Genomic DNA, 14183 nt, shown 5'->3' on the forward strand with positions numbered 1-14183 from the left:
CACGATGGCGGTGCTGGTCCCACGCGTGTGACCGGGCCTTCGGGCTTCTGGGCCAGGGGACCTGAAATCCCCTGCCTGACGGATTCTGCTGCTGGGTAGAAGTTAGTCCCCACAGCCTCGGACTCCGGGTCCGGTAAAGAATCTTCTTAGTCAGGGCGAGCTCTTTAGCTGCCAGCCCCTGACTCCTTGTAACTCTGCTGCTTCCTATGCTGCTCTTGTCTCTACTCTTCCTGGACTCCAGGCTCAGGCCCCAGGACAGGGCCTGCCTGTGGAGCAGAGCCCATAGAGCAGCTCTGCTCCCTGTCTTCTCCTCTCAGAACTCTCTACCCTGCCTCAGCCCCAGGTTTATATAGGGGAAGTCCTTCCCCTCCCAAGACTGGGCAGGAGGTGTGGCATGCACAGGATCCCTGACCAAAGGACCTCCCACCTGCTCTCAGACGTAATATCTCTATCACTGTGGCAACCAGACCCCTGGGGTGTCACACATGTCAGACCAAATGAGAATCATGAGCTCAAAGGAACTGCCCAAGGAGCTCAGAGACAGAATTGTGGCAAGGTACAGATCTGGCCAAGGTTACAAAAGAATTTCTGCATTACTCAAGGTTCCTAAGAGCACAGTGGCCTCCATAATCCTTAAATGGAAGAAGTTTAGGACCACCAGAAGTCTTCCTAGACCTGGCCGTCCAGCCAAACTGAGCAATCGTGGGAGAAGAGCCTTGGTGAGAGAGGTAAAGAAGAACCCCAAGATCACTGTGGCTGAGCTCCAGAGATGCAGTAGGGAGAAGGGAGAAAGTTCCACAAAGTCAACTATCACTGCAGCCCTCCACCAGTCAGGCCTTTATGGCAGAGTGGCCAGACGAAAGCCTCTCCTTAGTGCAAAACATATGAAAGCCCGCATAGAGTTTGCTCAAAAACACATGAAGGACTCCCAGACTATGAGAAATAAGATTCTATGATCTGATGAGATGAAGATAGAACTTTTTGGTGATAATTCTAAGCGGTATGTGTGGAGAAAACCAGGCACTGCTCATCACCTGCCCAATACAATCCCAACAGTAAAACATGGTGGTGGCAGCATAAATGCTATGGGGGTGTTTTTCAGCTGCAGGGACAGGACAACTGGTTGCAATTGAAGGAAACATGTATGCGGCCAAGTACAGAGATATCCTGGATGAAAACCTCTTCCAGAGTGCTCTGGACCTCAGACTTGGCTAAGGTTCACCTTCCAACAAGACAATGACCCTAAGCACACAGCTAAAATAACAAAGGAGTGGCTTCAGAACAACTCTGTGACCATTCTTGACTGGCCCAGCCAGAGCCTTGACCAACTGAGCATCTCTGGAGAGACCTGAAAATGGCTGCCCACCAACGTTCACCATCCAACCTGACGGAACTGGAGAGGATCTGCAAGGAAGAATGGCAGAGGATCCCCAAATCCAGGTGTGAAAAACTTGTTGCATCATTCCAAAGAAGACTCATGACTGTACTAGCTCAAAAGGGGGCTTCTACTCCATACTGAGCTAAGGGTCTGAATACTTATGACCATGTGATATTTCAGTTTTTCGATTTTTAATAAATTTGCAAAAATTTCTACATTTCTGTTTTTTTTCAGTCAAGATGGGGTGCAGAGTGGACTTTAATGAGAAAAAAATGAACTTTTTAGAATTTACCAAATGGCTGCAATGAAACAAAGAGAGAAAAATTTAAAGGGGTCTGAATACTTTCCGTACCCACTGTATATAGAGTTCTGGTTACATGCGACAAACTCAGCTCTGCTAAATCTAGATTATACACCAAGCCTAGTTAATGCAGTATCCCGGACGATCATTCTATTCTACGATGCTTATTATTGCTCCTGCTGGGTACAAAGCCATTTCTACGAGTCCTCCCGGAGCGGGCGACACTTGCCATTGAGGCTGGAGCTCCAGTCTGACATTTACTGGCCCAACATGCCGCCGGTTTACTCTCAGATAAAAGTGCACTGGATCGCCCTAGTCCCATAAGTGGTTACGGTGCCAAAATAGATTGATTGAAAACGTGCCAAGTGCCCACACAAAAGCCCTGGCGCTAATAAAGTTAGCTGTGAAGTCGCTAGCCTGACATAGTCAGAGGCAGTGCAAAAAGGAAGGAGCTGTGCGCCGCGCCTTTAAGGTCATCCTCAAAAACACAGAGAGATGCGGCAAGTGGTGAGTTCAAAGCAGCCAAGAAAGAAGAGAAAAAAAAATGACAAATTTTATTTTAATTTTTTTTCCTATTGAAGGCAAAGGGGGGAAAAAAAGTTTCAAAAATATCAGATTGCACAAGGGCACATCAAGGGCTCGAAAAGTTCACAGCGATATCGAAGTTGTAACATCTGCCATGTGGCCAGCCACACACCACATGATTTCTGAAGTCCATAGAAGGAAAGGGAAAGAAGACGTCCACAGTTACAAGGTTTAGTATCAGAGCTCGCAAACTTCGCGAGAGAAGGGTTTTCGGGTTTTATATACAGTAAATAAAGTTTCTGCATAAACTAAAAGTTTTAAAACTTTTGAACTCCTCCACAACGCACCAATTTCCCGTTTTTGTGTTGTCATTTTTTCCCTCCCTTTCTCTAAGAGACAGAATTTTTACATTTTTTTCTACGACATATCCTTATGGGGGCTGTTTATTTATTTATTTTTAAAGGACGAGTTGCAGTTTTTAATGACACTGTCCATTTGACCATATAATGTACTTGAACATGGGAAAAAATTACAAGTGCATTGAAGCTGTGCAAAAAACCTCCCTTCTGAAAATGTTTTTTGGGTTTTGATTTACGGCTTCATTGCACAGAAAAAAAAATCATCTGGCGGCATGAGTCCTCAGGTCAGTATGATTGCGGTGGTACCAAATTTATATCTAGATTTATTTTTTGTGTAAGTGTCGGAAAAAAAATTGGGCAACTCCTAAAAAAATTTGCTTTTGTCGCCATGTTCAGAGACCCGTAACTATGTTAATTTTTCAGACAATGGACTTATATTTTGCGCCCTGAGCTGATGTTTATATTAATATCATTTTGAGTTACCGTAGGTATTACATTTTGATTGTTCATATTGAATTTACTTTGCAATGTGGCAACCAAAAAAACCCAAAATTTGACGTTTCGATTTTTTCTTCCCTTTATGACGTTTGCAGATTGGGTTACTTAATTTTATATTTTGATAAGATTGGACTTTTACGGATATGTATATACAGAAATAAATAAATAATAATAAAAAAAATATATATATATATATATATATATATATATATATAGTATATTGTATTACTTACTTTTTAATGTATTTACTAGTATTCCTTTATAGTTAATGGAAGAAAAGGGGGTGTATTTTTTTTGTATTTTCCAAAACTTTCTACTTTAACTTTATTTTGTACTCCCCTTTCAGGACTTGAACCTTAAATCGTCTGATCACTTGTACTATATCCTGCTATACTCTAGTATTGCGGCATATAGTAAAAATCCCAGTCTCCTATGAATGCCATCCACAGGTTGATCTTTCTCAGTTGTGACGTCATGGCAGGTTTGGGGATTTTCAGCAATTATATGGCAATTCATTGGTATCCTGAGATTGTGTCACAGGGGGCCGATGGGCACATGGAAACTCGTGGCCCCGGGAGCCGCTCTGTAACTGCACCTTTCAGAGACCGGCAGATGCATTTAAGGCGTTATCAGTGCAGGCTCAGCTCCTGAGCCTGCATCAGTGATGAGTACCTGAACGTACTGTCGTACGTACGAACGACATCTGACATAAGAAACGTATGTCAGATGTCGGGGAAGAAAACTATAGCCATTAATCACTCATTTTTAATGAAAGTTTTGGTTTTAAGCATTTTTATTTTTGTGCCAAATTCATTATGGCTTTTGTGCCCCATTTAGTTTTTTCAGCCCTCCTCATTTTTGAGATTTGTTCAACAAAGTGGGTTCCGTTTTCATTATCTAGATATTTAGGGATAATTCATCATTTCAGCGGTTTTAGGGGAGAAACCGCCGGGGACCGACCTCTTGGACTAGTCACCTGACCTACATGGTCTCGATGGCTTTTCTCCAAAACGTGGCAGCAATTTAAAGAACAACATACGTGGCTGGAAAAGTACAGAGACAGCGCTGATTCCTGCCGCCCTTAGGACAGAAGCTCGTGATAGAAGACGACGGCTTCCGATCTGCGTCTTTGCCAGTACATTTCTGATAGGAAGACGTGCGGTCTAGACCCGCAGGTTTCCACCAGGCAAAATCGCCACGGGGGAAAAATCCCACAAAAAAACATGGTCTCTCCATAATCTTTTCTGTTCACTTCATCAAAATCCGGTGAAGGAATTTAAATGAAGCGACGCTCTTATATACTGTTACCTAGATCTTGACCTCGTAATTGATTTGATATCCTTCTTGTCATCATCTAATTTCTTGTCGTCGGATCCTTTCGAGTCTTGAAGATTTTCATCTCCTTCGTCATCTGATTTGATTTCCGAGCTTCCTGGAGATAAGTTCTGTCCTTGCAGACTGGCTGCGATACCTATGAGGAAATCAAAGATTCAGGGTCTGCAAAACAATCGCAGGCTCGGCAGAGCAGAGTTTGTCATGTGCAGGCGCGGCAGAGCAGAGTTTGTCATGTGCAGGCGCGGCAGAGCAGAGTTTGTCATGTGCAGGCGCGGCAGAGCAGAGTTTGTCATGTGCAGGCGCGACAGAGCAGAGTTTGTCATGTGCAGGCGCGGCAGAGCAGAGTTTGTCATGTGCAGACGCGGCAGAGCAGAGTTTGTCATGTATAGGCGCAGCAGAGCAGGGTTTGCCATGTGCAGTCAAGATACGTAATATCCACTGACACTGCATGGAGTATTTTACATGGGACTGCAGGTAAATGGAATCAATTATTTTACCAAATATAAAAGGTCCAAATGTAGTGTTTTCTTGTTACACAATATATCCTAATAGGCATCCAATTGGATGCTTGTTGAATAGAAGTATTGTACTGAATAGGCCCCTTATTCTTGGATGAATATATCCTAATAGGCCTGGAGCGCCACTCTTCTGAATAAGAACTTCATATTTCAAGTTAAAGGGAAAAAATTTTTATTAATTTATTTTTACTTATATCCATGCATTTGGGGTTAAAACTCATTTTTACACTTCGGTTTCATCAAAAAATTTGCATCGTTTGGCTTTTACAGGCTCTTTATTCCCCTGCAAATTCAACTTTGATGCGGTCTGTACTCAGCAATCGGCTGAGAGGAGCGCAGAAAAAGACAGATGAAGAAAAAAATAAATTCTCCATCAGAATGAGCTAACTGACAAATTCTCAGTTAACTCGTTCTGCATCCAGAGGCTTTAAAAGGCAACTGGTGCAAGATTTTTAATGAAAACCAATTGCAAAAATGATTTCTAGCCCACATATAGGGTAACAACATTTCTTTATCTGCAGTCACCACTAGGGGGACTTCACTGCATACAGTTTTATACGGCTCCATTTTAACTCAGTAGTATAGACTGTATGCTATGGTTTCTGCAGGAAGCTATTATGAAATTCTAAGGTTACACAGTGGATTTGGAGTTCTGTAACAGAAAAATGGAATTCCGTTTACCTGCAGCTACCACTGGAGGGCGCTCAATGTATACAGAGTTATTGTGCTTTAAATTGACTAATAAACGCAGTACGCTGCTAGTTCCTCCCAGTGATGACTGCTCGGCAGCCAGAATTTTATCATAAAACTTTAGAGCAGTGAATTTTCAGTAAAGTTCTGTGTCAAAATGGACTGCTATAAGGATGTATGTTAAGGTAAAATTCTGTTTATCTGCAGTCACCACTAGAGGGAGCTCACTGAAACCAAATTTATACAGCTCCAGTTTATCCCGGTGAAATAGACTGTGTGCTTCTCTCCTCGCCCTGGTGGTGTCTATAGGAAACTAGATTATTAGTTTGGATACGCTGTGGATTTGGAACAGAAAAATAGACTGCTCCAAAGATGTCTATTGTAATAAAATTCATACTTGCAAGCCACCACTAGAGGGAGCTCATTGCACACAGATTTATGCATCTCTAAATATTCACAGAAAGCTAGAAAGCTATAGGTGGCTGCATGCATCCCAAATTTTATTTTATAGCTACATGGCAGGGGATTTGGAGCACTGTATATAAAACTGTCTTTGTGGATAAAATTTTTGTTTACCTGCAGCCACCACTAGAGGGAGCTCACTGCACATAGATTTATGCAGACCTAATGGATCTTATGCATGCAGTAAACCACTAGGCTCCATCTAGTGGTGGCTACAAGCAACCCAAATTTTATTATACATCTTTAGGGCAGGAGATTTAGAGATCTGTATCAAGATGGATTGCTATAAAGAGGTCTATAAGATAAAATTGTGTTTACCTGTAGCCACCACTAGTTGGAGCTCACTGCATACAGATTTATATAGTAAGTATACTACGTGAGCTAATGAGCTCCCTCTAGTGGTGGCAGCAGCCAGCTAGAATGTTATCTTAACATTTTAGTGAAGGCGTTTTGGAGATCTGTACAAAAACTGGATCTTTCCTAGTTTTCTGAATGGCAAGTCTGCCTGGTTATGCAGGAATGTATCAGTACATAAAATGAAAGATTTGGCATTCAGGACCCTGGAAAATGTGAGTGATTTTTATCATCTATCCCTAAAACCAAACTGATCAGCTGATTGACATTGCAGTAACACACTAGAAGTGGCACAGCTCCAGACTCCTCGTAGTGGCTGTGAACGGTACTGCAAGCTCTGTCCTATAGAAATGAATGGGAGAGATTGCAGTACCATTCACAGCCACTGCAGGATGTATGGTGCAGTGCCACATCTGCATCAGCTGATCAGTGGAGGTGTCGCCTATCACAGTACAGCACATTATTTACAATATATATATATAGTATTTACCTCTATACGGATCTTGAGACGGATTTAAATCTGGTGACGTGGCTGACTGAACGGGTAGCTGCGGCACCGACACCTGATTTGGCACAAGTGAGTGACTCCCTCGTAGACTGTCTTCCCGATGAGATCCCACCTGATGAAAAAAAATCCATTCCAGGATTAATAGGCTGGCCTAACACAATCTTTTTAAGAGCTCATTCACACGTCCGATTTTCTCCGACGAGCACTATCTGTGGTTTTCACGGAGAACACTCGTATCCATGATATTCTATGGGGCTGCGCACATGTCTAATTTTTTTACGAGTGGTCCGCATAACATATCGGAGACATGTCTGATTTTGATCCGAGGGCTGGATCAAAATCGAGAATGGGTCCGTGAAAATATCGGACTGCACTTGGGGTCTGTTTTTCCGTCAGAATGGAGAAGGTGGATAAACTATTTTTTACATTTCTCCATGTACGAGAAAAACAGATGACACTCACATCACACACTAATCAAGGTCTGATCAGAATAATCGGCTCGTTTTTCTCATACGTGGAAAAATCAGACGTTCGAATGAGCCATAAATATGAGAATTTTTCACATTTTATCTGGGAAAAAAAACATGAAAAACTGCAGACGTTTTTACTATAAAAACAGGCCGCATGGTTTTTACAGGTGAAATACATCTCTAACATATTTCACCTGTAGTAAATTTGCAGCCAAGAAAAAAGGCACCGGTAACAAGCGGCAATTCCCAGTATCGTTTTTTTATTTTTTTTTATTTCTTTGCATTGCAAAGCAAAAAAAAAAAGCAAAACAAAAAAAAAGAAGAAAAAAAATATGGAAAATGTGCAATTAAATAAAAAAAAGTGCAGCTAAAAAAGTATCTGGAGTTTTAAACAGTCTGGTGAAATTGTAACAACCCCATCAGCTGTGAGAATTGTTCAATATTTGTTGGTTTTCTTTAACTAGCAGCAAGCAGAGATCTTAAAAATGGTGAGAAATTAAAACGCAAATGGTATTAGAAATGTTTTAGAATTATTTGTCAAAAATTGATTGGGCGGGTAACAAACCCTCAGTTGCGAAGGTTTGTTGTAAGAATGTTTTCATCCGTAAGCAACAAACAGAGATCTTGCAAATGTTGAGGAATTGAAATAGGTGTAGAATTATTTATTAAAAATGTAGAAATTAGTGGAGACAATTGTAACAAAACCTCAGCTGTGAAGGCTCATTCTGACGGTTTTCATTAACTAGATGCAAGCAGAGCTGTTGAAAAGGGGGTCGAATTGAAATGCAAAGTATATTAGAGGGATTTACAATCACTTATGATATATTGACATGAAATCCGTAACATTCTAGAACACTGGATAATCCGGAAAGTCATTCTATTGCTGTTAAAGGAGAGTTGCACTAGAGGGAGATCTCGAGCTGTGCATTCCCGGCTCCATAAACAGCACTTAACACTCGGTGCGTTGCGGTGTTGCACATTTAGTGACAAATATGGAAGAGTAACTCAGGCAGGTAAAACGTCAAATTGTCTCCCTGGGTGCTGCAGTAGAGCGCACTGATTCATACCAATCTGTCTTCTATCATGTCCGCCAACAGATCTGACAATTATCTTAATGCCCATATGCTTAATTGTGGGCTTCTCAATTCCCCCACTGCTATCAGAAATCCTGCAGGATTTTCCATTTGGCATTCAGCTTTCGTTTCAAGGGAAAGCAGAAAAAAAATCTCAGGACCGCCATCTTTACCGTAATCCTCCATTAAAGTCACCCATCCCAAAAATAAGAAAAAAAACAACAATATTAAAACCCACCCAGGTCACTCGGATACAAATGTCTCAATCTGTCTACTGTGAAGTGACCTGATCGAGAGTGCACCGCCCCTTTAAATATTCAAGTTAAGATAAATATTTCCAATTTTTGGGGGGAATACAATGCAACATATTGGGGAAATATACCAGCACAATGATTGATTTATTTCCAGATTAATTAATTTATTTTTTATTAATATTATTTGTATTTTATAATTGTTTTTCATATTTTTTATGTTTTATTATTTATTTTTATTATTTTCTTTACTTTTTTATTTTGATTATTTTTTAGAATGGTTTTTTATTTGTATTGATTTTTAATTATTTAAAAAAATATGTATTGTTAGTTTATTACTTTTTTATGTTACAACTTTTATTATTTTTTGATAATCGTTTATTATTTTTTAATATTTTTAATTATTTTATTTATTTTTGATGTAGCGTAGCCCTCTTGGGCAATTCCGGTCTATGGATGCAGGTTATTATGTTTATATATTCCCTTTTTTGTTATTTTTTATTACTTTATTTTATTTTTTTGACAACTTTTATTATTTTTTTTTATAATTGTTTATTATTTTATTTTTAATAATTGTATTTATTTTTATGTAGCGTATCCCTCATGGGCAATTACGGTGTACGGATGCAGGTTATTATTTTTATATTTACATTTTTTATTGTTATTTTTATTACTTTATTTTTTTTATAACTTTTATTATTTTTTTATAATTGTTTATTATTTTATTTTTAATTAGTTTTTTTTTATTTTATGTAGTGTAGTGATTCCTGTCTACAGACGCTTGTTATTTTTAAATGTTACATTTTTTATTGTTATTTTTGATTATTTGTTTTCCATTTTTATTATTTTTTTTATAATTTTTTTTAATTTGTATTAATTTTTAATTATTTAAAAAAATGTATTGTTAATTTAATATTACTTTTTTTTTTATTTTTACAACTTCTATTATTTTTTGATAATTGTTTATTTTATTTTTAATAATTTTATTTATTTTTATTTAGTGTAGTCCTCATGGGAGATTCCTGTCTACGGACGCAGGTTGAAGTATAAGTCATCTGAAATAACAGGAAAAAAAAAAAAAAGATTAATTAGTATTTTTCCTGTTGTTCGGATTTATATCACACTGATTTCTGAGATTATTCGTTTCGTATCCAGCTGCCAAGCTTGTTCTATCCTAATCCCCCATCTGTGATACACAAAAAAAAAATATATATATACAAAAAAAAAGAAAAAAAGAAAAGGATAACGCAACGTCTCCAAATGTTTGCCTTAAGCTGCGTTATTAATTAGCGCCTAATTGAAGTGTGTGTTACAATGTAATCTGCTTATTGCTAATATGGCAGGTAGAGGTGCGGCGAGTTACAAAGTTTCTTCTGTGGGTTCCGCAAACAATTAATTGTAACAGAGCGAACACCTGGCAAGATAAATTCAGCCAGGAAAGTGAATTATTTTTTTTAATTAACTGGGAATAAATTTTTGTTTGTAGTGGAAACTGTAGCAAAAAAGGGAGGAGAACGTTGGTCAAGGTCTGAGAGGCGGAGGATGCGGAGAGGCATCGCAGAACTTTTGTCTTCTTCTTATCATGGGGTTTACTCCTCGCCCCGTACAACTGTAACTATAGAATAATAGTTACAATTGGTTAATAATTTTTAGGGTAGAAGTCTGCAGTCACTTTATACGACTCAAGACTTGTGAATTCTCACAGTGCGCACTGTCACTGTCCGGTGCCGGGAGCGAGCAGGCGCCTGACCCGCTAGTATACAGTTTGTATACATGCGGTCACATACAGACTAGTCTTGCACACTGCGCAGCCCCGCTCAATGCATGTGTAATGACACTTATAGTTGGAATGTAGCCAGAAGTATGCAAATCGCATACCTGTGGTCACATGACCGGCAGCTCCTGACGCCGGCACCGGAGACTCCTTATAGCATGCGCAAGTCTGCAGTCACATAGAGTGTGTTTTACATTCTTTTTTCGCTGGCATGATCATTGGTTTTTAGTAATTACATTATGCCTACTCACTATTTTTCCCCTGGCATCATGTTTTTAAATGTCCCTTGTCATTTTTGTCTTCTATAGCATTGTTTTGTCCAATTAAATATATTTTTTACATTTATTATCATCATAGTTTTTTATGTGAACATTTCATTTTGGATTTTTAAGTACAGTACAGACCAAAAGTTTGGACACACGTTCTCATTTAAAGATTTTTCTGTATTTTCATGACTATGAAAATTGTACATTCACACTGAAGGCATCAAAACTATGAATTAACACATGTGGAATTATATACTTAACAAAAAAGTGTGAAACAACTGAAAATATGTCTTATATTCTAGGTTCTTCAAAGTAGCCACCTTTTGCTTTGATGACTGCTTTGCACACTCTTGGCATTCTCTTGATGAGCTTCAAGAGGTAGTCACCGGAAATGGTTTTCATTTCACAGGTGTGCCCTGTCAGGTTTAATAAGTGGGATTTCTTGCCTTATAAATGGGGTTGGGACCATCAGTTGTGTTGTGCAGAAGTCTGGTGGATACAAAGCTGATAGCCCTACTGAATAGACTGTTAGAATTTGTATTAGGCTATGTGCCCACGTTGCAGAAATGAAGCAGAAAATTTCTGCTTCATTTCCGCATGTCCTTTCCCAGAAAAACGCTTGCAGAATTTGGCAAGCGTTTTTCGCGCGTTTTAGAAGCGTTTTGGACATGCGGAATTGCCTTGCGTTTTTTATTGCATTGACAACACAATTCTGCATGCGTAAACGCAAAATTAATGGACATGCTGCGGATTTCTGAGCCCATCAAAAACGCTGCAGAAAAATCCGCAGCATGGGCATTGAAATTGCGGATTCTCATTGGGGACCATGGGGGGGCGGATTACCAAGCGTTTCACAAGCGTTCATGCTGCGGAAATTCCGCAGCATATACGCTTGTAAAAAACGCTACGTGGGCACATACCCTCATGGCAAGAAAAAAGCAGCTAAGTAAAGAAAAACGAGTGGCCATCATTACTTTAAGAAATGAAGGTCAGTCAGTCTGAAAAATTGGGCAAACTTTGAATGTGTCCCCAAGTGCAGTTGCAAAAACCATCAAGAGCTACAAAGAAACTGGCTTACATGAGGACCGCCCCAGGAAAGGAAGACCAAGAGTCTCCTCTGCTTCTGAGGATAAGTTTATCCGAGTCACCACCCTCAGAATTCTCAGGTTAACAGCAGCTCAGATTAGAGACCAGGTCAATGCCACACAGAGTTCTAGCAGCAGACACATCTCTTCAGCAACTGTTAAGAGGAGATTTTGTGCAGCAGGCCTTCATGGTAAAATAGCTGCTAGGTAACCACTGCTAAGGACAGGCAACAAGCAGAAGAGACTTGTTTGGGCTAAAGAACACAAGGAATGGACATTAGACCAGTGAAAATCTGTGCTTTGGTCTGATGAGTCCAAATTTGAGATCTTTGGTTCCAACCACCGTGTCTTTGTGCGACGCAGAAAAGGTGAACGGATGGACTCTACATGCCTGGTTCCCACCGTGAATCATGGAGGAGGAGGTGTGATGGTGTGGGGGTGCTTTGCTGGTAACACTGTTGGGGATTTATTCAAAATTGAAGGCATACTGAACCAGCATGGCTACCACAGCATCTTGCAGCGGCATGCTATTCCATCCGGTTTGCGTTTAGTTGGACCATCATTTATTTTTCAACAGGACAATGACCCCAAACACACCTCCAGGCTGTGTAAGGGCTATTTGACCAAGAAGGAGAGTGATGGGGTGCTACGCCAGATGACCTGGCCTCCACAGTCACCAGACCTGAACCCAATCGAGATGGTTTGGGGTGAGCTGGACCGCAGAGTGAAGGCAAAAGGGCCAACAAGTGCTAAGCATCTCTGGGAACTCCTTCAAGATTGTTGGAAGACCATTTCTGGTGACTACCTCTTGAAGCTCATCAAGAGAATGCCAACAGTGTGCAAAGCAGTCATCAAAGCAAAATGTGGCTACTGTGAAGAACCTAGAATATAAGACATATTTTCAGTTGTTTCACACTTTTTTGTTAAGTATATAATTCCACATGTGTTAATTCATAGTTTTGATGCCTTCAGTGTGAATGTACAATTTTCAAAGTCAGGAAAATACAGAAAAATCTTTAAATGAGAAGGAATGTCCAAACTTTTGGTCTGTAATGTATATATAAGTATAGATGTACCTAGATCAACATCTGTCCCCTCACAGTATGATATCCTTACAGCCCCTCACATACAGGATGATACTCCCACACCCCAACACACAGTATTATGTCTCTAAAGTCCCTCACACAGTATTATGTCCCCACAGCCCCTCACACAGTATTATGTCCCTACAGTCCCTCACACAGTATTATGTCCCCACAGTCCCTGACACAGTATTTTGTCCCCACAGTCCCTGACACAGTATTTTGTCCTCACAGTCCCTGACACAGTATTATGTCTCCACAGTCCCTGACACAGTATTTTGTCCTCACAGTCCCTGACACAATGTTATGTCTCCACAGTCCCTGACACAGTATTTTGCCCTCACAGTCCCTGACACAGTATTATGTCCCCATAGACCCTCACACAGTATTATCTCCCCACAATCCCACACACAGTATTATCTCCCCACAATCCCACACACAGTATTATGTCCCCACAGCCCCTCACACAGTATTATGTCCCCACAGCCCCTCACACAGTATTATGTCCCTACAGTCCCTCACACAGTATTATGTCCCCACAGTCCCTCACACAGTACTATGTCCCTACAGTCCCTCACACAGTATTATGTCCCCACAGCCCCTCACACAGTATTATTTCCCCACAACCCCTCACACAATATTAATTCCCCACAGCCCCTCACACAGTATTATGTCCCCAAAGTCTCTCACACAGCAATATATCCACACATTCCCTTGCACAGTATTATGTCCCCACAGCCCCTCACACAGTATTACATCCCCACAGTCACTGACACAGTATTACGTCTCCACAGCCCCTCACACAGTATTATGTCTCCACAGTCTCTCATACAGTATTATGTCCCTTACACGGTATTATGTCCCGAAACAAGTATGATGTCCCCAAAGCCACTCATAAAGTAAAATGTCCCCTCAGCCTCTCACAATACTACACAACACAATACTATGTCCCCCACACAAGTATGATTTCCCCACAGCCCCTCGCACAGTACTATGGCTCCCCTCATCCCCCTCACACAAGTACTGACTGATACAAAAAATAAAAAAATAAAACTACTCACCTCACCCCATTCTCTCCAATACGCTGCTTCACTCTATACAGTGTGAATGATGTGCAGGCTGGCTGTTGAAATAGGGAGCAGGAGGCCGGAGGCTTCCAGTTCCATCATTGTATTGACTGGTATGTGCATCCCGAGGACGGAGATACCGGTGAAAGTGAGATATTGGGAGGCCAGTGGTGCGAGACCCCACTGT

The 14183-nt window shown here is 40.4% G+C and overlaps 1 protein-coding gene across 10 annotated transcripts in view; it reads right to left on the reverse strand.

Annotated features, from left to right (window-relative positions):
• Nucleotides 1–14183, reverse strand: part of TCF4 (transcription factor 4) — a 565467-nt gene that overhangs the window by 13612 nt on the left and 537672 nt on the right. For 7 of the 10 annotated variants that reach the window (XM_073681197.1, XM_073681176.1, XM_073681163.1 and 4 more), the window contains 2 exons: nucleotides 6911–7040; nucleotides 4370–4532 (listed from right to left, as the gene is read on the reverse strand). In XM_073681197.1, the coding sequence (XP_073537298.1) occupies nucleotides 4370–4532; nucleotides 6911–7040 (293 nt within the window). The remainder of the gene's footprint in view (nucleotides 1–4369; nucleotides 4533–6910; nucleotides 7041–14183) is intronic. The other 3 variants (XM_073681169.1, XM_073681184.1, XM_073681222.1) reach the window with 1 other exon arrangement.

The sequence above is a fragment of the Phyllobates terribilis genome, unplaced genomic scaffold (genome assembly GCF_046119375.1).
Source record: "Phyllobates terribilis strain yellow unplaced genomic scaffold, ASM4611937v1 Scaffold_1__5_contigs__length_1240528914, whole genome shotgun sequence".
Taxonomy (NCBI): domain Eukaryota; kingdom Metazoa; phylum Chordata; class Amphibia; order Anura; family Dendrobatidae; genus Phyllobates; species Phyllobates terribilis.